Genomic DNA, 22,968 nt, shown 5'->3' with positions numbered 1-22,968 from the left:
CTTGGACGACACCTTTACTTATCACCACACATCTTAAGTAGGGTTTTTTATAAATTTTATTATATAAGCTAAAATTTACAACAACAAGGGATTAAATTTGGTAAAATTGACCCTAATTTTTGGCTTATCACTAGTGCGCCGATGGTCGATGTGCAAGGCGTGGAGTAGGCAATTTGCGGGTTTGACGGACAGTGAGGGCGAGCATTTCTATATCGCCTTGAGCCCAAGAAATCTCCCACAACGGTGGTGATCAAGAATTGTCGGGTTCTGGAGTGATATTGATCGGAGGAGAAGTCGTGGTGGGGAAGGCCAAAAGATGATCCCAAAAAAATGTTCCGTCAAAACTTCCAAGCTCCAAAAACAAGGATTTTGGCGGTTCTTGACGTTGTTCTAGCTAAGAACAGATAAATCTTGAATGGCGAAGAAGAGGAAATGGCCGAAGGCAGGGACATGGGCAACATTCTATGGTGTTGGTCATCGAGGATGGGAGGGAGCCACGTCATCCACGTCAATCTACTGAACTATTCACATTCTCTAAAGGTGGCTAATCTATCTAAGGCAATGAGGAAACTAAGATAGAAAACAAACAATTCACTTGATTCACCAATTCAGTCTGTTCTGTCCTCTTGGGCATGCCCCCAATTGGAGGGAACCATCTTGAGACGAGCGCTTCTCTCAAAATGACAAAAAATAAAGGTTCAAAATGGGCGAGGCCAAAACACGACAGGTCCAGTCCAGAATATGACAAGAAATTACAACAATAATAAAATAAAATAAATGAAAACTGGAGGGGCTTCAATTCATGCAGGATATTTGAACGATGCGTCATGGACGTCGGCTCGTGCGGCTAGATGAGGCTGCTGGCGTCGTTCCGTCTTGATGGCGAGATGGTCCCCCGTCAGGTCTGTGGCATCATTTGAAGGTGGTCCATGGTGGCATTAGGAGGTGGTCTGCGGCGGTGTTAGGAGATGGCCCGCGTGGCAATGTGCCCTGGTAGCATATCCAAGTGCTGGTGTGGTGGTGCCTCCTCCTGCTCACCGTGGTGCGCGTGCTTGTAAAGAAAACATAGGGGAACTTTAGTCCCACTCCAAAAAAATGATACGCCCAATATCTAAATATGATTTTAAAGATCATTAAAAGCCTTTCTCACACATGCCACCTATGCACAACGCGGGAGGGGGACGCAAGCTCAAGTGCATGCAAAATTACTCAAAGACTTAAAAGCTATTGTGGAGTAAAGACTTCACGCCGACTTATCTTCCTATTGGCTTATCTTCCTATCACGGAGTGAAGACTTCACCGAGTTCTTGTTTCCTTGGAGGGCTCCGTAATCATTCATCCTGCATCTCAATTATAAGATATTTACTCATTCAAATTCAGAGCCAACCTTGGCACCTTGGTCCTGAAATGTTGCTGCACCCAACGTGCAACGACCGATAGTCATGCAATTCCTTAACCTAGCTCCTACAATCATCAAACTCCAACGAAAATGATTAAAGGTTTGGTTTTGCAAAATGCCAAACCTGTAAATCACACCACATTAACACTAAATTTATGAAAAAAAACAAACATGTGATGAAACATAATGAATGCTGAAATGCTGAAACTGTCAGATAACATGCATCAAATTCATGCGAATTACGAGTTAAAATAGGTTATATAAATTACATTAATGCATGTCATGATGACACATCATCAAAGGGACACAAGGGGGCATTTATTACCTGCGGTTCTAAAGCTCATTATGTGGATATTCAACATGAATTTTCTACTTTGACTTTGAATATGACATAGAATAATCAACATGACTAGGCCAGGACTGATCCAGACCGGTCTGGGACCAAACAAGAGTGAAGCAGAACTGTACCAAACTTTAGGTAAGGTTTAGGTCTTCGCTAAAAACCCAAATCGGACTAGGACCATCAAACCCTAATCATAACAGTCAGGTTATAATACAGTAATCGCGTACATGCTAGATGTACAATTTCACTTCATCATACAACTAACTAATCAATAGATTTTAAAAATATGAATGAGTTAGATACAATTAGATAAGCAATAGATCCAATTATCTACACTCAATAAAACTTCACTATATTGACCTAGATGACTAATTAGTTTTTGATTAATATGTATAGTTTGAGCATGTTTAGAAGCATGCCCTCTGTAATTTATGTAAAATTCAATATAATGAACACAAATATGTTGGCAATTGTATACTGTGACTTGTATTATTCCATGTGTTTATTTGTGATTTAAATCTTGAACATATTAGCATCTTCAGTGAGGTTCTTAATTAAAACAAAAAACATGATTATAAGAAAATACATTTAACTGGAGGTCATTCAAAATCTTTTAAGTGTTTGTTTTTTCTTTGCTAGTGAAATGTAGGAGCTCATAAAATGGTTGAGTTAATCTAGCTGTTCTATCAATGTTATCACCAAACTGTTTAACTTTTCAGAAAAAAATAGGCACTTTCAAAGAAGATATAAATGACAGAAATGGACAAAACATATCTATATTTCTTTTACTTAATGCCCAGTTCCTAAAGGAGCTCTTCTCAGTATCATATGCACCCTATATCAATCTTCATAGTCATAATCAGCCCACAATAAAATTCAAGGGGTGACGAACATCAAACGATGAAAACATCACAGAAAACGACAATCAGACTTTCTGAATATATATTTTCAAACTAAAAAATGATAAATATTAGAAAGCCTTTCTAAGAATTTTATCTTCACACATTGAAAATCACAAAATCATTAACCAAAATCAAACCTGAACTGATAACCCCAGCTTAGTCAATCTCTGAGTTTCATAAAGTATCTAGAACCAACAAGACTTTATTGAAAGTTCAATGGTTATGAAATCATAAATTATTTTTTCAATTTTGGTAAAGAGTTTTTAGATTTTGCAAAAAACTCCAAGACTTTCATGCATCTTGAAATATGATCTCAAACGAAGAAACACGTAAAAACTCTTACTTGTTCTTTATTTTTATTAATAAATTAGAATCCGAGTCCTATGGTTCCCATTACGAGATGGGAATTTCATAGAGTTGAGACATTCAAACTGAATCTCTTGCATCTTAGAGACAGTTTTTGTTTGGCCCCCATGAGTGAGACATTTATTTGCCAAGTAAATGCCCGAATTAAAATATAACTAAATAATGACTTTCCGCGTAGCTGACCTACCCCCTAGAAGGTTAGAAAACTACAAATAAAACTTTACTGGGTTCTGACTAAATAAATTTCTCCAATTCTGAGGAAAGCGGAAAAGTTGCGAGAACATTCAACCATTCCGATAAAAATTTTATTTTAGTCCAAGAAAGACAAATATTCTAAGGAAGGCCTGTTGGGTAGAGTACTACAAATAATTTGTTTCCTGGGTTTCTAGAAAAATCAAATTTTGACGAATTCCAACGAAAGATGTAAAGTTGTGGGAACGTTTACCATTTCGTCAACGTTGTGTCCTTTTATTGTAGTCCAATAAAGACAAGTATTCTAACTTTCTAAGGTCCCCCTTGTAGGGTTAACACTGTAAATAAAACATTTTCTGGGTTTCCAACAAAATATATTTGACGAATTCCAGGGAAAGTGGAAAAGTTGTCAGAGCGTGCACCATTTCGTTAATTTCTCTTATTTTAGTATAATTGAATCAAATATTTAAAGCAGACCCCCACGTTGGTAGGAGACTGAAAATAAAATGTTTTCCGGGTTTCGCGCTAAATAAATTTGACCAATTGCGGGAAAAGCGGACAATGTAGTGAGAAAAAATAAGTCTCATCGAAGGCGGAAAAACATTAAAATAAGTAACTAAATGGTAGTACAATACAAAATATTTTCATTAAAGGAATTTTTAATAAATGTCAGTTGACTTGGACTGAGTAGAAGAGAAAATTAGAGTAAAGAGAAGAATATCGGTACAATACACAGTCCATGTTTAATAAAGGGTTTATCTATAAAAGTCAGTTATCTTCGTTCATACTATCTGCTCTCTCACTATATCTCTTATTCAAATCACTTTCTCTATATTCATCTCGCGTTCTTCATATATCAGCGAGCGAGAAGAACGGAGAGATCGCGAAGATCTTGATCTACTGCGGAGACGTGATTCGGAAGGAGTTATGGTAGATTTAATGGTGGGCAAGGCTCTAATTGATCGTATATTCGGTCTCTTTCTCTGGTTGTTCGTACTGCGGCTGCTTTCCGGAAGAATTCAATGTCAAGTTCTAGCACCTGCACCACCGCCTTCAGCAGCAGATGCGGTCACCGATCCGATCGAAGGTTATATATCTCTTAATTTTCACTTCTTTGCTGCCATTCGCGTGCTTTGATTCTAGTAAGCTGCTATTTTTTATGTTTAATCCATCGTTTTTGAGGTTTATTTTAGCTCGTTGTGAAAGCTGACTCGCTCAGCGAGGCTGGTTATGGTAGATGTACTTGCTGGAGTGCCGCCGTAGGCCATTCTTGACACAGTATTTTTTTTTTTTTTTGAAAACTTGACGCAGTAGGCCGTTCGCTCACCGTTTTTGAGGTTAATTTTAAGTCTATCACTTGTTTAATCGCTGATTTGTGCTCTTCGAGGCTGAATAAGATAGATGAACTTGTTAGAGTGCCGTCTTATGCCATTTTTTATACACTTAGTTTAAGTCTATCTCGTTCTTGGGGGGAACTTTTCAAATCCTTCTTCCATGGATTAATTTCCTTGGTGAAAAATTTCATTGCGGCAATTTGTTTTTCTTTGCTGATGACAATGATAATTCTTGCCAGCCGATGCATTGAACACAATCTTCAGGCGGTGGTCGTTGACAGCCGGCTCTGGTTGGAACATCAGTGGAGAGCTATGCAGTGGCGTGGCAAGAAATGAAAACAGCTTCGATAATTTCAATCCGATCATCATTTGCAATTGCGACTTCGACAACGGAACAACTTGCCGCATCACTAGATTGTTCGTTCATCTGATCTGATTTTCATTGTTCGAACGTCAACTCATCGTCCATTCAAAATTACATCAGGAAGGTGTACGCCCTTAATGTCGTCGGAACAATACCAGAGGAGCTTCAAAGTCTCAAACAGCTCATCCAGATGTAGGATCCACTAATGAAAATCGATCTAACTAAGTTTAAAATCAGCGATGAAGTTTTTCAATGAATGGTTTGGTTGTTCGTTATTTGCAGAAATTTTGATCAGAACTACCTGAGTGGCCCCATTCCTCCGTTTCTTGGGAACCTTACTAATATGGAAGTCTTGTGAGTAATCTTAATCCCTCCAGTGATATTTACGTTAGTTTAAATCATCACGGGCTGCCCTCCATTGAATTCTTTCAGGACTCTGGCTGTAAATCCTTTGTCGGGCCCTCTGCCAAAGGAACTGGGAAGACTTACCAAGCTTCGTGTGATGTAAAGTCTAATGTGATCGGAAACCTTCCATTTTCATTATTTCTGAATTTTATATTTATCTGCTTTTTAACAGAGGCCTGGGTACGACTAATTTGACTGGTTCATTGCCGGCAGAATTAGGAAATCTGGTAGATTTCCAACACATGTGAGTTTGTCTGATCCAGTTAATCACACTGTCTGTAGAATTTTCTGAACTAGAAAGAGATAATGAGATGATAATTTACCTACTGCGGGGGCAGATTTATGGATGGCTGTGGGCTCGGCGGGGAAATCCCATCAACATTTTCTAATCTCACAAAGTTAGAGACATTGTACGTCACTAAATGAAATCTTGGTTTAGTGTTGTTTTTTTATTTAATTTTAATTAAAATATTACCTGACTCGACGAAATTCTCTTTTTTCCTCAGTCAGGCTTCGGCTAATAGCTTCACAGGCAAAATACCAGACTTTTTTGGAACATTCACCAGTCTCAAAGATATGTAAGTTTCATCCTAACAAATTACTAGAATTTGTATTCTTCTCCCTTAGTTCCGAAAATAATTTGTCAAGGTAATTCTAAATTTGGAAAATCATCTTGCAGGACCTTGCAAGGAAACTCATTTGAGGGCCCTATACCATCTAGCTTGGGAAATCTAAGAAATTTAAGCAGTTTGTAAGCTGGATAAGATATGAACGTTCTGATCTTTTAAAACGGAAAAGTTTTATATAAAATTTAATTACTTTCTTCTGACTCAGGCGTCTCGGGGACATCTTCAGTGGGACCTCAACCTTTGACTTTCTGAAGAATTTGACTTCCTTGACTACCTTGTAATAACAAGTACCAGATTTCCATTGAATAGATGAGGTCGTATGACTGTAGTTGCAACATTATGTTGCAGGGTCGTAAGGAACGCCCGGATTTCGGATACTCTTCAGCTGGATTTCAGCCAATATACAAATTTACAACATTTGTGGGTCAAATTATAAAAGCATTTCACACTAAATACCTGAAAAACTTGGTTTCATCTATATAATTAATGAATCACCCTCTTCCTCTTTCATTGCGCAGGGATTTCAGCTTCAACAATATAACAGGGAGCATTCCACAGTCCATCTTCAGCTCAAGTTCCCTTATATTTTTGTGAGAACAGTCATTTTACTTCATACTTTGATGCCCTCGTCCTTATTTTTTGTTGGCTCTCCTTTTAAATTTGTATGTCACTGCGTATTTTTCCCTTTCTGACAGGTTTCTTGGGAATAATAGCTTATCAGGAGGCTTGCCAGCCCAGAAAAGCAGTTCTCTTAAGAACATGTACGTGTTTTGGACAAGTTCTTGAACAAATTTCCTTCAAAGTATTTATTGTTATACATGATATCCTTTGGTTCAGCGCCACAATCAAGAAAAAGCTCTGTGCTATTTGATTCTATTATTTCCTTCGTGCAGAGATTTATCATACAATAAGCTCTCAGGAAGTTTTCCATCATGGGTTTCTGAGAGCGATTTGAGACTGTAAGGGGTTTCTCCTAATTAACAATCCTGCATTACTCATGTTTCATTACTCACAAACCCCCTGAACTTATTACCAGAATCAAAAGGTTATTTTTTTTCACTTGTGCTTTTATGCAGGAACTTAGTGAGCAACAACTTCTCCTTGAATGATTCTGCCAACAGGTTCCGCTCTCTCTCTATACATCTGTCTGGCTCTCTCTGTCTTGCCTCTCTTTTATTTTGTCCATCTCTATCTGCCGGTCACCCGTTGTCACGCTCCAACTCTCGTTTCCGTCTTATCTCTGCTTCTCTCTCTATATACCTGTGTCTCTATCATCCTGTGTGTGTTTCTCTCCCTTCTATCACTCCCTTTCACTCCTCCCCTTTGCTCCTGGAACTCTGTGAGTAATGACTTCTTGAATGATTCTGTGAGACATCTCAATGGCATCACGATATTGGGCAAACCGTCCAAATCGGACAATGTAATCTTTGAATGGCTTGTAGAATGAAATGGTGCTTCTACAGGTCACAAGCGTAGATGAGAACAAAAGATAGAATTAAGATCTACCTCTAGAGATCTCTGTACTGGCTGCAGCTGCTCTTGCTGCTCCGGTCTCTCAGTCATGCTGGACTGCCTCTGATGACTTCTTGAAAAAGATATTGCATCATTCTTCTCCTGCTCCAGCTTTATTTTTAGTTTCCCCCACATGGGGGAGTTTATCTGCGTGTGTCTCCAAGTGACAGCCTTCCTCTTGAGGCTCCTGCAATACGTCATGAAAAAAACAGATCATTCTGCTTATGGATTCAGGACTCTCTTTCTCTCTTTAAATCTGTCTCCCTCTTTCTTCCCATCTCTCAATCACTCTCTGTCTTCATCTGTTTCTAATTATGTCAATCCCTCTCTCTGTAAATCTGTCTCCCTCTCTCTGCCCATCTCTCAATCACTCTCTGTCTTCCTCTGTTTCTAATTATGTCAATCCCTTTCTCTCTATTAATCTAAATCACATTCTGTCCATCTCTATCTCACTTTCTTTTTCTGTCTCCAATCTGTCTATCTCACTCCCGTCCGTCTGCCTTAGTCTTTTCCTCTGCCCATCTATCTCTCTGCCAAATTTAGGTCTTTGAAAGATCGTTATTTGATGTGATTTTCAAAACTGAGTAGATTTGATTATATTTTTAATAGGGATAACATATACGTCATTCCAGTGAACATAAAACCTCAATTTTCATGGGAAGTGGTGCACCTTATAATTTATTAGTTCAGCCTACATCACAATGGGCACTACATTTACACTAATCAATAATGCATGTCATGAAGTTCACGTTCTCATTGTTTCAAAAAAAAAAAAAAAGAAGTTCACGTTCTCATGTCGTTTGAGGAACAGTTCATTTTATATCATCGTTTTGAAAGAATTATTTGTAGTACATATACTAAGAAAATTCTAACTTGTATACTTGAGAGAATGAGGCTTTATGAAATGTGTTATTGAGTTGAGATTTGAAAATTTTCAACTATATTGAGAAAGACAGATATCATCTTGGATATCCATTTTCTGGTGGTCATATAAATTTAGTTACTTTCAATCTTCTGCAGCCTACTGGGCGCAGGTTTCCAGTGTCTGCAGCAAAATATCCCCTGCAACCGCGGCTCTCCCATCTGTAAATCCTCTGCATCCCTGCCATGACCATGTGGCAAAACCCGGATCACTGATCCAAACTTTGCCCGCAGACTCCACCTTTGGGATCAACTGTGGCAGCAGGAGAAGCATCACCGGTTCAGATGGCATCAACTACGAAATCGACGGCCAGGATCTCTCCACAGCCTCATACTATGTGAACCCCAACAGGAAGTGGGGCGTCTCCAGCGTGGGCAGATTTGTCAATGCTATTGCCCCAAATTACACGTGGAATGTTCTCAACCAGTTCCCCAACACTCTGGACACAGAGCTCTTCCAATCAGCACGTCTCTCACCGTCTTCTCTGAGGTATTACGGTCTGGGCTTGGAGAATGGTAACTACACCATCACTCTCCGCTATGCAGAGACGGCCTTCCCTGACACCAACACATGGCAGAGCCGTGGCACTCGGATCTTTGACATATACATCCAGGTGAAAAAAGTCAAGTCAATGTCTTTTTGGATCAGCCTTGACCATTTTAATGAAGTGGGTTGGCTTCTTCCCTTCAGGGGGCTCTCATGGAGAAGGACTTTGACATCAGGAAGGAGGCGGGGGGCAGTTTCCGGGCCGTGGACAAGAGATACCAAGCGCGGGTGACAGATAATTTCCTTGAAGTTCACTTCTTCTGGGCTGGCAAGGGATCTTGTTGCATACCCACCCAGGGCACCTATGGCCCAGCCATCTCTGCCATTAGCGTCAGACCCAGTAAGCTCTAAACCCTGATCCTTTAGCCTAAAACGCCAAAAGTAAGATTCATGGACATGGGAGGGGCGATTTCGTCCCAGGATGAAAAAACTGTTCGTCCATATCCTTGGAATGTCAGATGAGACGGAAATTCGTCCGTCGGACAAAAGACGGGCAACTTTTTGTCCCAGGACGAAAAACCGTCCTGCTCGCAGGTGTTGGACGGCGGACGGGAAGAATGTGCTAATATTCTATTTTATGATTTTTTTCTTGAATGTTAAATCTTATGTGATTAAGAACATCTTTTCTTTTCTTTTCCCAATGCCGCACGAAATGGGGACGTCAATTTCGTGTGGGACAATTTCGAATGGGGTAGATTCAGGATGGGATCATTAGAATGACCCCAAAAAAATGGGACGTGGAATGAGACAGAAACCATCCAATCTTGGAGCACTATATCTGGGGTTCGTAACTAAATCTAGGGTTTTTACTCCTTCACGTCAACGTCATTGACCCGGGTTGACTATTGGGAGATGGATGATGATGGTGTTATGTGGTCATCTCCGCGTTGACTCAATAAAATCCTAGTTAAAATCATCACTGTCATAGTGAACGCCAACAGGCCAAGTCGACTGTGATGAATATGTTGAATGAAGTTTTATTAAAGTGTCGACGGTTGACTAAAATGATGATACCATTAGCATTGATGACTCTTTCTGAGAAAGTCAACCGTTAATGTTGTCGGTGTGAAGTATACAATGGCAGATTCAGGTATCTATAAATTTGACTGTTTGAGCAGTGGACTGTTAAGTTTTTCTGTATAACTGTATTTCTCCTAAATGCTACTTAAACATTTTCCCTCAGATTTCAGGCCCACAGTCAGAGCACCTGATTCTTCTAGTGGGCGTATGAATCCTGTGATCGTGGGCGTCATTGTTGGTGTTTCGGTGCTCGCTCTTCTACTTGGCCTCATTGTCTTCTTTGTCAGAGTGAGGCGGAGGAAGGCTGCAGAGGCTGCAGATTATGAAAGTGAGGACTAAAAAGCCTTTGATTTATTTATTTGTTTATTTTAAATTTAAAGTCTTTGACTTCTATTGACAATATTAAGGAAGATAACGAGATAACAAGCAATCTCTCCATCTAAAAACATACATTTTAATATCTTCATCATCCTTAATATTGTTTAATCTTCCTTAATCTCTGTGATAAGCCTTTTGGAGCAGTTGGCCATTTGACTTACCCAACCCTACTAAACCCTTTAACCATAAATTTCTGGCTTTATCCTTGCTGACGAGTGTATGTTCTAAGATCTCCGAGCAATCAGCTCCTCGGCGGAGATCTTCAGCTATGGTGATCTGCGAGTCGCGACAAGTGACTTCAACGTTGAAAACAAGTTGGGGGAGGGTGGCTTCGGGCCTGTGTTCAAGGTACGCGAGAAACTAGCTTGACGGGTAATCATATTTTTTAGGGTTTAGGGTTTAGGGTTTTGGGTTTGTGTGCAGGGGATACTTGCGGATGGTAGAGAGGTAGCGGTGAAGCAGCTTCTGGTCTCCTCGGATCATGGGAAACAACAGTTTGTGGCGGAAATAGCCACCATCTCTGCAGTGCGGCACAAGAACCTTGTGAAGCTTCTTGGCTGCTGCGTTGAAGGGGATAAACGTTTGCTAGTGTACGAGTACCTTGAGAATGGCAGCCTGGACCAGGCTCTTTTCGGTGATTTCTCTCTCTTTCCCTCTCTCTCTCTATATATCTATTTTCTCATTCTCTCTCTCTCTCTATCAGTCAGATTGATTTCCTCATGCTTCTCTTAGTCTCTCACACTATCTCACTAATTCTATCTGTCTCTCTCTCTCCATCGTTGTTCATTTCATTCTCTTCCTACATCTCTCTAAGTCTTTATTTCTCTCCCTCTCTCTCTCTCTCTCCTTACATCTTTGTTCATTTTCTCCCCAAGTCTCTATAATTCTTTTGCATTATTCCGTCTATTCTTTCTAATTTCTCTTTTCAGCTTTGTTCATTCCCACGCATTATCTGTCATCAATTCTATCAATCTCCCCCCATCTTTGTTCACTCTCTTCCTAAACCTTTCTAATTCTTTCACACAATCTGTAGTCTATTCTGTCTATTTCTCTCTCTAGCTGTGCTCCTGCTCAAGCTCTCCCTAAATCTCTCTACTCCTCTCGCACTATCAATCTCTAATTCTCTATCCATCTTTCTCATTAATAGTCTCCGTCAGTCTTTCCAATGCCCTCGCATGATGAGTTGTTGATTCTCTCTCTTTCTTTCTCACTTTTCTAACTATTCTCCTCGGCTTTCTCTCAATTTGTGCTTTGAATATTTCCTCTCTCTCGCCATGTCCTTCATTAATTCACTGTATGTATCTCTCTCTCTTATCCATTAATGTCATTCATTATCCACTTTCTCTCTATTTCTCTCTCTAAAACGTGCATGGTGGGGTGCAGGAAAGCGGAAGCTGAAGCTAGACTGGGCGGCGCGGATGAAGGTCTGCAGGGGGACGGCGATGGGGCTAGCGTATCTTCATGGAGAGGCCAGCTCGAGGATAGTGCACAGGGACGTCAAGGCAAGCAACATTCTCCTTGATGGAGATCTGAATCCCAAGATATCTGATTTCGGCCTCGCCAAGCTCTTCGACGACAAGAAAACCCACATCAGCACCCGCGTGGCTGGCACCATGTTCGTCTCTTCTCTCTCTAACCCTCCTCTCTCTTCCCTCTCTGGAGCTCTTTTTTCTCTCTCCTCATCCCTTGTCTTCTGTTTTCTCTTGTCTTTCTCCCTCTCTGTCTCTGTCTTTCTGTCTGTCTACCTTCCTCTCTTTTCTTGAATGTCATTCTCTCTCTTTCTCCCACTCACTCTTAATTTCTCTCTTTTTTACGCTCTTTCTTTGATTGTCATTCTCTCTTTCTCCCATACTCTGTTTTTTTCCTCTCTTAATTTCTCTCTTTCTTTGATTGTCATTCTCTCTCTTTCTCCCATACTCTTTTTTTTCCTCCCTTAATTTCTCTCTTTTTTACTCTCTTTCTCCCGTACACTTTTTTTTCCTCTCTTAATTTCTCTCTCATTCTTTCATTGTCATTCTCTCTCTTTCTCCCATTCTCTCTCTCTGTTTCTATTTTTTTCATTCTCTCTTTTTTTCTTTCTCCCTCTTAATTGCTCTCTCTTTCTCTCTCTTTCTATGACTTTCATTCTTTCTCCAATACTCTCTTAATTTCTCTCTCTTTCGCTATCTTTCCTTGATTTTCATTCTCTCTTTTTCTCCCATACCCTCTCTTTATTTTTCTCTCTTAATTGCTCTCTCGTTCTCTCCCTTTCACTGTCTTTCTCTAGCTCTCTTTCACTTTCCTCTCTCCTCTCTTTCTGTTGCTCTCTCTGCTATCGTCTTTCTCAGTCTCTCTCTATCATATCACTCTGTTTCCCTCTCGCTATCTCTGTCTTTCTCCTTTCTCTCTCTCTAATTTTGTTTTTCTCACTCTCTCTCTGCTCTCTTACTTTCTCATTTATATGATATGCTTTCTCTCTCTTCTGGGCAGAGGGTATCTGGCTCCAGAATATGCGTTCAGGGGACAGTTGACAGAGAGGGTGGACGTGTTCGGGTTCGGAGTTCTGTTGCTGGAGATTGTCTCCGGCAGGCCCAACACCGACACTTCTCTTCTTCCCGAGCAAGTCTACCTCCTCGAATTGGTGAGTGTACAACAATTAAGTGAACCCTTCATCTTAGCATCATTACTCTGTGGAAATCCTGCTTCCTCTCTCTCTCTCTCTACTCCACTCTTCCCCTTCCCTACATCTCTATCTCTCTTGCTCCTCCGTCTCATACCTCTTGCCAAAATCTCTCTCTCTCTCTCTCTCTACTCTATTCACACACACATTAATCTCTCTCTCTCGCCGCCAGTCCTCTCTCTCTCTCTCTTATCTCTTGTCAGTCTCTCTTTATCTTTATCTTTTCCAGCTCTTGCCTCATGCCAACCTCTCTATATCTTTATCTTTTCCTTCTCTTGCCTGTTGCCAATGCTACTGTTTCTCTCCCCTTCTTGCCTCTTGCAAACCTCTCTCTCTCCTCTCTCTCTCTCTCTTCTTATCTCTAGCCCCCTCTTGCCCCTTGCCAACCTCTCCCCCTCTCTCTCTCATGATCTCTCACCAACTTGCCTCCTTCTGACCTCCTCTCTCTCTCTATCTCTTGCCAACCTCCATATCTTTTGATCTCTCTCTCGATCTCTTCCCCGCCTCACCCCTCTCTAACCTCTCTCTCTCTCTCCTCTCCTCTCTCGATTTCTCTTCCTATCTCTCTCCCCGTGACCTCTGTTTCCTCTCGCCAATCCCTCCTCATTATCTCTCTTATGATCTCTCTGCCCCTCCCTCTCTCTCTCTCTCTATCTTTCTCTCTCTCTTCTTACCTTGCCTCTTGCCAACCTCCATCTCTTTTGATCTCTCTCTTGATCTCGTCCCCACCTCACCCCTCACTAACCTCTATCTCTCTCTCTCTCCTCTCCTCTCTCAATTTCTCTCTCTATCTCTCCCCCCCCGTGACCTCTCTCTTTCCCTTGTCATTCCCTCGTGATTATCTCTCTCCCCCTACCTCTCTCTCAATCTCTATCTCTCTCATATCTCTCTGTTATATTCATTTCCTCTCATCTCTCTCTGAATCCGACCACCCATCACTTAGGTGTGGCGCCTACATGAGAACGACCAAGAGCTGGATCTCGTGGACCATGCACTGGCAGAGGTCGACCGAGACGAGGCATTGTCCTTGATCAGGATTGCGCTGATGTGCACGCAGACGGCGCAGCTACGGCCCGCCATGACCCGTGTCGTGGCCATGCTTTCCGGCGACCTCCCCATCCCCGCCGCCACCTCCAAGCCTTCCTACATCGCCGACTGGAACTTCTCCGACAATTCCTCCTCCTACCCATCCTTTGACCCGCTCACCACACCCTCCGACCACAGCACCACCGTGCCAGTTCTCTTGCACTCTGACTCTGTTGACTTGGTTGGAGGACGGTGATCCTGGTAAGAATCGAGCTGTTTTCTCTATTTGTTTGAATAATTTCATTATTGGCGTGATAATGCATGTCAGCACACTAGTGTACCGGATCCCATTAGAACTCCAAACCTAAGCGTGTTTGGGCGAGAGCAGTACTAGGATGGGTGTCCGCCTTGGAAGTCCTTGTTGGTGACGACAGCATGGGCATGTGATCACAGTTCAATATTTCAAAAAAAAAAATATTGGTGTGATAATTTGAGCTTTCTGTGAGTTGGACTCATGTATTTCTTGAAACACTTGAGATGCTGTACTAATAAATATCAGTTCTCTATTAGTTCCAATAATTTCATTAATGAGGAATGAATGGAAGTTGTTATTATGGATTTCTGGAAATGTATAAAATGCACTGTTGAGGAATGGTGGAATCGAGCTGCTTTTCTCTATTCCTTCCAATAATTTCATTATTGGTGTGATAATTTGAGCTTTCTGTGAGTTGGACTCATGTATTTCTTGAAACACTTGAGATGCTGTACTAATAAATATCAGTTCTCTATTAGTTCCAATAATTTCATTAATGAGGAATGAATGGAAGTTGTTATTATGTATTTCTGGAAATGTATAAAATGTACTGTTGAGGAATGGTAAAATTGATCTGATTTTCTCTATTCCTTCCAATAATTTCATTATTGGTGTGATAATTTGAGCTTTCTGTGAGTTGGACTCATGTATTTCTTGAAACACTTGAGATGCTGTACTAATAAATATCAGTTCTCTATTAGTTCCAATAATTTCATTAATGAGGAATGAATGGAAGTTGTTATTACGTATTTCTGGAAATGTATAAAATGTACTGTTGAGGAATGGTGGAATCATCTGATTTTCTCTATTCCTTCCAATAATTTCATTATTGGTGTGATAATTTGAGCTTTCTGTGAGTTGGACTTATGTATTTCTTGAAACACTTGAGATGCTGTACTAATAAATATCAATTCTCTATTAGTTACAATAATTTCATTAATGAGGAATGAATGGAAGTTATTATTATGTATTTCTAGAAATGTACAAGATGCTCTCTCGAGGAATGGTGGAATTGGTCTGCATGTTAGATTTGTTCTCCTGATGTCAGACTTTGTTGACTTGGTTGGAGGCCGGCGATCCTGGTAAGAAATGAGCGGCACTCTTAAATGAATTCCAATCATTTCATCAATGGGGAGATATTTTGATCTTTCTGGAAGTTGGAGCTACGTATTTCTTTGGTTCAGTTCTCCACCTTAACGAAAGAAAAAAGGAGTTGATCGAATTCTATTAAGTCTGACTCATAGTGATCAGTTATCAACTAATGACTCTGGTTATCAAATGATTGAACAACCGGGATCAATTTATTTACGATACATAGTTGACATTTGTAAAGTCGGTAATGAATTATGAGTTCAATATATCCTGTTTAGCAGAAATATTGATACTTCTTGCTCATTATCAGACAATCTCACATATTCAGACACCTCGTGTGGGGCTAATAGTTTTCATTTCCCATCTCATGGAAAACCCTTCTCTCCGCTTAGCCCTATTTCCTTCTAGCAGTATTTTAGTGATAGATTCTATAGGAACTGGATGATCATATTTGGTCAAATACCTAACCACAAACTCTTATGTTCCTGGATGTGTAGCCTAAAGGTTATCTTATTGATGACATCGATATTGATGACAGTAACGATATTGATCTTTATGATACTGATGTTATCGATTAGTGACAATATTGATAATTACCTCGAGATGGAGCTGCCAACTATGAAGAATGTGCTAACTATTTATATGACATTGAAAATAGACCGATTTGATATCACTCCTCAATTCTAATTAGCTAAAGTAATGTCTCCTTGCATAATATGGATTCCAAACATTCATGATATGTATGTGAATGAGTCAAATTACTTATCCCTTGGTTTATTAGAGAGCTCTCTCTGGGGACTGTGAAATAAGTTCCAGTAGAAATATTATTGTTCTTGCTTCGACTCATAATTCTCAAAAAGTGGATTGCACTCTAATAGCTCTGAATAAATGAAATACATGCATTAAGATACAAATGCTTATTATTCTACAATGACGAAAGTACCTTTTCATTCTATCATATACTAGGGGATTTCACTTGGAAAATAAAATGTTCCATACGAAGGGAGTGGGGTCCGTAACCATGGGTTCCAATTATAAAAACTATCCATTAGTATTACACAGAACAAATCAAGTATAAAAACTAGTACAATTCGATCAGATGTTCATAAAAAAACTTGGGATTTAAGATCCCAGATCAGATTGGTTCTACAAAATGTACTTCTAAGCAATTGCCTCACAGATTATATATCTATATATATGAAGACATAATCATGTAGGGAAAAGGATTCTTATTTGTGCAAATGGTACCTCGAACTTTGGAATGAGCATAAATAAATTCACGATACTTTTATATCTTTTGAGTTGTTGAGAATGATTGTGATCTAGTTCATGGCCTTTAAGAAGTAGAAGGCACTCTGGTGGGATTCTCAGGGAAAGAAAAATATTGCAGTCAGTTTGATGATAATCTCTGGGAATATTCAGATGAAATTTCAACTTTAGAGGATTGTGTTACAATTCTGACTCCATTGACTTTACTGGATGCTAATGATCCTGATAATTTGAAGCTGCATTCCTATGTAAGTTCAGATAATATGAGCTATTGGGAGATAATTTGGGTATTTTGGAAGCTGGATTTATGCATTGCTAAAAATCCTTATGATGCTTTCTCGAGGAATGTTTAAGATGTTGACTCCGTTGACTTGGTTCAAGGCAGTGATCCTGGTAAGAATCGAGCTGCATTCGTTTGCTAGTTCTAGTCATTTTTAAAAGTGGGGAGATTATTTGGGCTTTGAGGGAAGTTGGAGTTTGTAGTTACTGAAATGTTTAAGAGTTGTCTCGAGGAATGATGCGAAATTTATCTGTATATGTGCCATTTATGATGTTGGTGATAAAGACTATTTGCATCAACTATATCTCTTGTGTTTTGATATTTACTCCCTTGAATATCTTTTTAGTTGTGTATTTACTTGTTTGAATGGGGTTCCAGTTTTAGGTCCAGATAAAAAAATTCAGAAGGAAAAGTTGTAGGAAAAGTTTTTTATGCTCTTGTAAATGTCAAGAACCAAGTTATATAATTTTCTCCTATATCTCTTATTTTGGGGAGAAAGAATGTTGGCCGTCTCTCTCTTTCTCTCTAAAGGAGAACCGTGTGATTTAATGCGATTCGACTAGTTGCAAATGTCCTAAAATACTTTCTAGTGATCAGATTTTGAGTTTGCCAAAATGGTGACATGATTTGAGTTGGCCCAACATTTCATAATATTTCCCCTACATGCATCAGTGATTTCACTATATAAATGCACTGAGATAGATCTTCCAAAGACATGCTGTTTTTGAATAAACCAAAACTTATGACTTATCAGAGAATTTTCAGTCAGAAAATAAAATTTCCAGTTCTATACCTGATTCATAACCTTAGCATACAACTGATCATGGAGATTGGACTATGATCCCCATTGGCTTGGTCTGTAAGATTCGTGTAGTTGCTGCATAAGTTAAATTTCCATAAAATCTGATTATACATATCATCATTCACATCATACATTAGATTATATAATTCATAATACTACATTATTTCTGATAAATTTTATAGGTAAATGGTGAAGCAAGACCTGAAGTAATTTCTAATTAATTTTTTCAAATACAATAAATTTATTTTAAATATTAATATCCCATTCCTCTAACTATAATTTTTTATTTATTTTATTCCATAGTTAATCATACCAAAATTAATGCACAGGTGTGTTGATATGTACCAAAGGATTTGTCTTTTGGCAATATTGGCATAAATATGTATCCAGGTATGTTAATTATTAAGATTGTCAAAAATAATTTTTCCTTTGTAACTAGGGGTCCAAATGATGAGGCTCAAGTGCATATTGGAATACCTATGGAGAAGTATTTTGGAATATTGTCTATGTCAATAATAACTCACATTGTTTTGATTATAAAAGAATACACTTAACTTGGGGATAAGACAGAGACAAAACTTATTCAAAATAAAAGTATATGATTATACCATAAATAAAACAGATGGCTGAAGACTCAAATCATTCAATGAACTTGGGGAGAAGACAGTGACATAACTTATTGCATATAAAATGATATTATTATAATATAAATAAAACAGGTGACTGAAGAATCACAAAAATCTAAATCCATTATTATTAAAGAGACCCCTGAACCGGCATAAATCATCCCTGGAGGCTTATGTTGCTCTTCTTACTTCATGCTCCATAGTATTTATGGCTGTAAGGATTGGCCGACTGACGTCATATCCTTACAGTTTAGAATAGGATTGGCATGAATATTATTCTCCGAACTTCTAAAAAGTGTTCTACGATGTGCATTGAAGTTTGGCATATATTTAAAATTTGAGTCCTTAAGTCTCCTACTTTATCCATTTAACCCTTGGTCAATTGGTTATTAAGGTAGTTTCTATTTGGTATATATATTCTACTTAGTCGCATGTTCTTCCATTGTTTAATTTGAGTCTGCATATTTAATGAACTTTCTACTTGGTGTGAGTAATACAGAAAATGCACCAGAAATAAATTGTACAAAACTATCTAGTTCTATGCAAGACAAATCACAACCTTTTAGTCGTCAAAATCTCCATCACTATAAGGAGATAAACTAGATTCCTAAAACATATACACTTTGTGACAAAAAAGGAACACAAAAAACCATGTTTTATTCCCAACTATTTCACAAAGCATAATTCTTTCATAAAAGTTTTTACCTTTCCAACAAAGATATACAGAAATGAGAAATCAATTGATGCCAGTGCACTAGCATTGTTCCCCCTTGTTTTTGCATCATTACATGAATTAAAGATGTATTCCTAACATAGATAAGCTATGAAACATGTACTCGAGAGAACAAGTAAAACCATATTTTATTCCCTATTATTTTCAAGAATGGTAGTTCTATCATTGAAAACATACCTTCTTTGGACCATTATTAGCCTTTTTTCTCGAGAACTGACAGACCAATTAAATGATTTTAATATATTTCAAGTAGAGTAAAGTTTGGGCAGTAAAGTTTCGTTCATATTTAGGATATATTCATACAAAAAAACAAAGAACGGATTTTTCTTCAGTCGTCCTCCTCAGCTGGGAGAGGAGTTCAACCCAGAGTCATCGTTTCTCCTGTTCTATCTTGATTAGATGGAGTCAGCAAGAATGGGTTTCGCTTCAGGTCCTCGTTCTGCTTCAGAAAATCCCATCAGAAGAGCCAACTTGTTCAGATTGAAGGCCCAAGGCACTGACTTTGTCCCAGTCGTTTCTGGGTTTTTATCTAGCAAAGTTGAGCTGCGATTACCCAAAGTTAGGGCGAAATGGAAGATATTGGAATGCGGGAGCAGTTTTTTGCTGAAGGAGATCGAGAATCAGAAAGAAAAGAAGAGATTGGCCGTCTTTGTCTCGGGTGGAGGTTCTAATTTCCGTTCGATTTATGAAGCTACTGTGAAGAGATCGGTTAACGGGGATGTGGTTCTTCTGGTCACGGACAAGCCTGGTAAGCTAGAATTTCTGGGCTTGAATGGGGATAATTCTTTGTGAAAAGGAATTAGTTTGGAGTTTCTGCTCAAGTTCTCTGGCAATGATTCTATTCCTGAATGTTAATTTTGGAGAGACTTTACGTGGGCCCGGGTTTTTTATGCCGAGGAGGAAGTTGTTCAAGTGATTGATTTCTGATGATCACTGTATTCCTTTTTTACTTGTGTATTCCTTTTTTTTGCCAACACGATGAAATTTTGTTTTTTTTTTTTTTAAGTTCATCCTCGAAGTATCTACAGGTTCATTAAGTTCGCAATATAGAGAAAATGAAACAATGTGGGTATCAAGAAGATAGTCTCGCGAGTACTATTTATTTATCCGACTTCCATTGGTTAATTCTGATGTGGTGTCATAATGTTATTTAAATTTTATGAAAAATCTTAATTTTTTTTGTGAAAAATAGCCTTCATACCATCTGTTGTAGGGAAAATAAAATCTCTCTTTTTTTGTTTGAAAGAATAAAATCGCTCTTTCTCTCTTAAGGATGCGGAGTTGAAGGAAGATTGAGTTTTTTATAGGATTTTTCATCGCTATTCTTGATAAAAAGTGTCGATGCTGGTGTTGCTGAAGATAACGGTCAACTGAACCGTTGATCATTGGCGACTAATAACATTTATATTGTATGAATAATTATGCAAACCATGCAGTTGATTTAGCATCCGTAATATTATGCAGATTATATTTCTTTATTGTACTTGGCCTAAATTAGCTGTGTAATCCGTTTTGTTTTTGTCGTTTCTCTCTCTACTTTCCATCTGAATGACTCTGCTTCTCTTTCTCACTTCTGTAAGATCTCTCATATCTTCCTTTGGGTAGGAGGTTCTACCATCTGATTCTTTTCCTCAGGGTTTTGCATCAAGATGATGGGGGATGATTACAAATTGTCATCTTCATCATTATCTGGTTCCATAGAGTTGTCATGAAAACCGTCAACATTATCCATCTGTTGATGCCAAATCGTCATGATCATTATTGTATTACAGTTTCCAAGAGCTGCTGTCATCATCATCATCCATCATCCATCATTTCCATGCTGAGATAAAGCATTTAATCATGTCATTGTCGTGTGTTTGCCAAGGGCCATCGTAATCATCATCATCTTCATGCATTGGTTGATAAAGAATTTATATCATTTTGTCTTTCGTCCAAGACATGAATGGATGACGATGACAAAACTTATAGGTTGACGATGATGATGGGGATGTCTGATGACGATAACGAATTAGTCAACGCCCGCCAAGCCAACTCGCCACTTAGTTTTCCAGTAGCTCTTCCTCTGCTTCTTTTTCTTTGGGATTTCCATCCCTGTCATATCTCTCTCTCTTTCTTCTCTATTTGAATTCACATATCTCTTTTTCTCTCACCCTCTTTCAAAAAGAATTCTTTCGTATATTTCGCTCCAATTTTTGTTGAATTTCTCTCTTTCTCCCTCTTTCCCTCTGTCTTCTCCCCCATCTCCCTCTCTTTATTATTCTTTTCTCTCTTTCTTTTTCTCTCAACAGTTTATTTCTGTGGATTTTCAGGTTGTGGAGGTGCGCAATTTGCCAGAGATAATGGTATTCCAGTCTCAATATTTCCGAAGACTAAATCTTCATTGGAGGGTCTGTCCCCATCTGAACTTGTGACGACTCTCAGGTCGAGGAACACACATGCCCTCTTCTTCAATTGTTGGTTTCCAAAGATTTCTCCTCAAATTTCGATTGATTTAATTTAATGGCCGTCATGGTTGGTTTGACTTTGAGGCAACGAGCTCTTTTCTGATTATTCTCTCTGACTGGGCAGGGAGTTTGGCGTGGACTTCATTCTCTTAGCTGGTTACTTGAAGCTGGTACCAGGAGAACTTGTACAGGCTTACCCAAAGTCCATTCTCAACATCCACCCTGCTCTTCTGCCAGCTTTTGGAGGCAAAGGCTTTTACGGTCTTCGTGTTCATGCTGCTGTCATTGCCTCTGGAGCCAGGTAAGAGAGGTATGTAGAGAGAGAGGATAGAGAGAATGAGAAAGTAGAAGAAGAGAAAGAGTGAGACTGAGAAAGAGAGTGAAGTGAGTGAGAGAGTGTAGAGAGGGAAAGAGGTTAGAGAGATATGTAGAAAGAGAGAGGGAGGAAGAGAGGATAGAGAGAGTTTCAGAGTAGAGGGAGAGAGAGAGTGCATGAGAGAGTGATTCAGAGAGATAAAGAGAGAACAGAGAGAGGAGAGAGAACAGAGAGAGGAGAGAGAATAGAGAGAGGAAGAGAGTAGAGGGGAGAGAAAAATAGAGAAAGAGAGTGAGTGAGTCAGTGAGCGAGTCATAGCAAATTAGAGAGTGTGTGTGAGAGAGAGTGATTAGACTATGTGAGTGGGTCAGTGAGGGAGAAGAAGAGAGTAGAGAGAGAGAGTCAGAGAGAAACAGAGTTAGAGATGAAAGGGCAAGTGTGTGAGAGATTTCATCATCTTCTGAAATGGGTACTTGTTTTTGTCCACTATTTTCAGGTATTCAGGTGCCACTATCCACTTTGTAGATGAGCATTACGACGAGGGCCGGATTCTTGCCCAGAGAATTGTCCCCGTCCTGGCTGATGATACTCCTGAGTCACTCGCCAAAAGAGTTCTCACAGAGGTTAGTAAAAATCCATCTTTCCATCCACCTATCCATCTATCCGTCTATATTTCTATTTCTATACGTGTAAATCAACCTCAGTCACACATGCAAATCCATGACTGGGGGTCAGCCATGATGTTTTTCCCTGTTCAGATGCATTGTAAATGATATAATGAGCCAATATAAAGAAAGAAAGCATTGGGTTTTCAATGTTTGTGTGATTTCTCTGTCTCTCACACTTTTACAGGAGCACAAGCTTTACCCGGAGGCAATAGAGGCACTTTGTGAAGGGAGGATCACCTGGAGGGATGATGGCGTCCCCCTCATTCGGAATCGGGATAATCCAGATGAGTTCACCTGAACACACACACACTCTCTCTCTCTCTCCAGTTCTGAAAGCCATTGATGTTTCATTTTTATCTTGAAAGCGTGTTATGATTGAGTAATCCTCTTGAAAGTGTATTGTGAAAATGATAACCAGAAGAACG

General features: G+C 39.2%; 2 protein-coding genes across 3 annotated transcripts; both read left to right on the top strand.

Moving 5' to 3' along the window:
- The first annotated feature begins 4,029 nt into the window (after positions 1-4,029).
- LOC144708233 (putative LRR receptor-like serine/threonine-protein kinase At1g56140) lies at positions 4,030-14,566 on the top strand. Of its 2 annotated transcripts, XM_078581461.1 has the most exons (25): positions 4,030-4,289; positions 4,776-4,953; positions 5,021-5,092; positions 5,183-5,254; positions 5,333-5,404; positions 5,478-5,549; positions 5,644-5,715; positions 5,812-5,883; positions 5,985-6,056; positions 6,140-6,211; positions 6,283-6,354; positions 6,453-6,524; positions 6,630-6,695; positions 6,828-6,893; positions 7,011-7,055; positions 8,467-8,531; positions 8,602-8,981; positions 9,059-9,254; positions 10,098-10,262; positions 10,542-10,660; positions 10,736-10,946; positions 11,696-11,927; positions 12,782-12,932; positions 13,915-14,258; positions 14,326-14,566. In XM_078581461.1, the coding sequence occupies exons 1-24, from the start codon at positions 4,130-4,132 to the stop codon at positions 14,251-14,253; spliced, it is 3,093 nt and encodes a 1,030-aa protein (XP_078437587.1). In that variant the 5' UTR covers positions 4,030-4,129; the 3' UTR covers positions 14,254-14,258; positions 14,326-14,566. The 2 variants fall into 2 exon arrangements, with proteins under 2 accessions (XP_078437587.1, XP_078437586.1); XM_078581460.1 differs by having other exon boundaries at positions 13,915-14,566.
- Positions 14,567-19,417: 4,851 nt separating this feature from the next.
- On the top strand, positions 19,418-22,926 carry LOC144708782 (Formyl transferase). Its single transcript, XM_078582218.1, has 5 exons — positions 19,418-19,860; positions 21,425-21,536; positions 21,684-21,860; positions 22,372-22,498; positions 22,728-22,926. Exons 1-5 carry the CDS (start codon positions 19,512-19,514, stop codon positions 22,839-22,841), a joined length of 879 nt encoding a protein of 292 aa, XP_078438344.1. The 5' UTR covers positions 19,418-19,511; the 3' UTR covers positions 22,842-22,926.
- Positions 22,927-22,968: the final 42 nt, after the last annotated feature.

Source organism: Wolffia australiana, chromosome 10 (genome assembly GCF_029677425.1).
Source record: "Wolffia australiana isolate 7733 chromosome 10, ASM2967742v1".
Lineage (NCBI taxonomy): Eukaryota > Viridiplantae > Streptophyta > Magnoliopsida > Alismatales > Araceae > Wolffia > Wolffia australiana.
Note: the sequence above shows the minus strand (reverse complement) of the source record. Positions and strands in the feature narration are given on the sequence as shown.

Coding starts and splice junctions, on each gene's coding strand:
- LOC144708233 (XM_078581461.1), top strand. CDS start 4,130: ATGGTAGATTTAATGGTGGGCAAGGCTCTAATTGATCGTATATTCGGT. Junction 6,355..6,452: donor TATACAAATTTACAACATTT/GTGGGTCAAATT, acceptor TTCATTGCGCAG/GGATTTCAGCTTCAACAATA. Junction 9,255..10,097: donor TGCCATTAGCGTCAGACCCA/GTAAGCTCTAAA, acceptor ATTTTCCCTCAG/ATTTCAGGCCCACAGTCAGA.
- LOC144708782 (XM_078582218.1), top strand. CDS start 19,512: ATGGAGTCAGCAAGAATGGGTTTCGCTTCAGGTCCTCGTTCTGCTTCA. Junction 21,861..22,371: donor GTCATTGCCTCTGGAGCCAG/GTAAGAGAGGTA, acceptor CACTATTTTCAG/GTATTCAGGTGCCACTATCC. Junction 22,499..22,727: donor CCAAAAGAGTTCTCACAGAG/GTTAGTAAAAAT, acceptor ACACTTTTACAG/GAGCACAAGCTTTACCCGGA.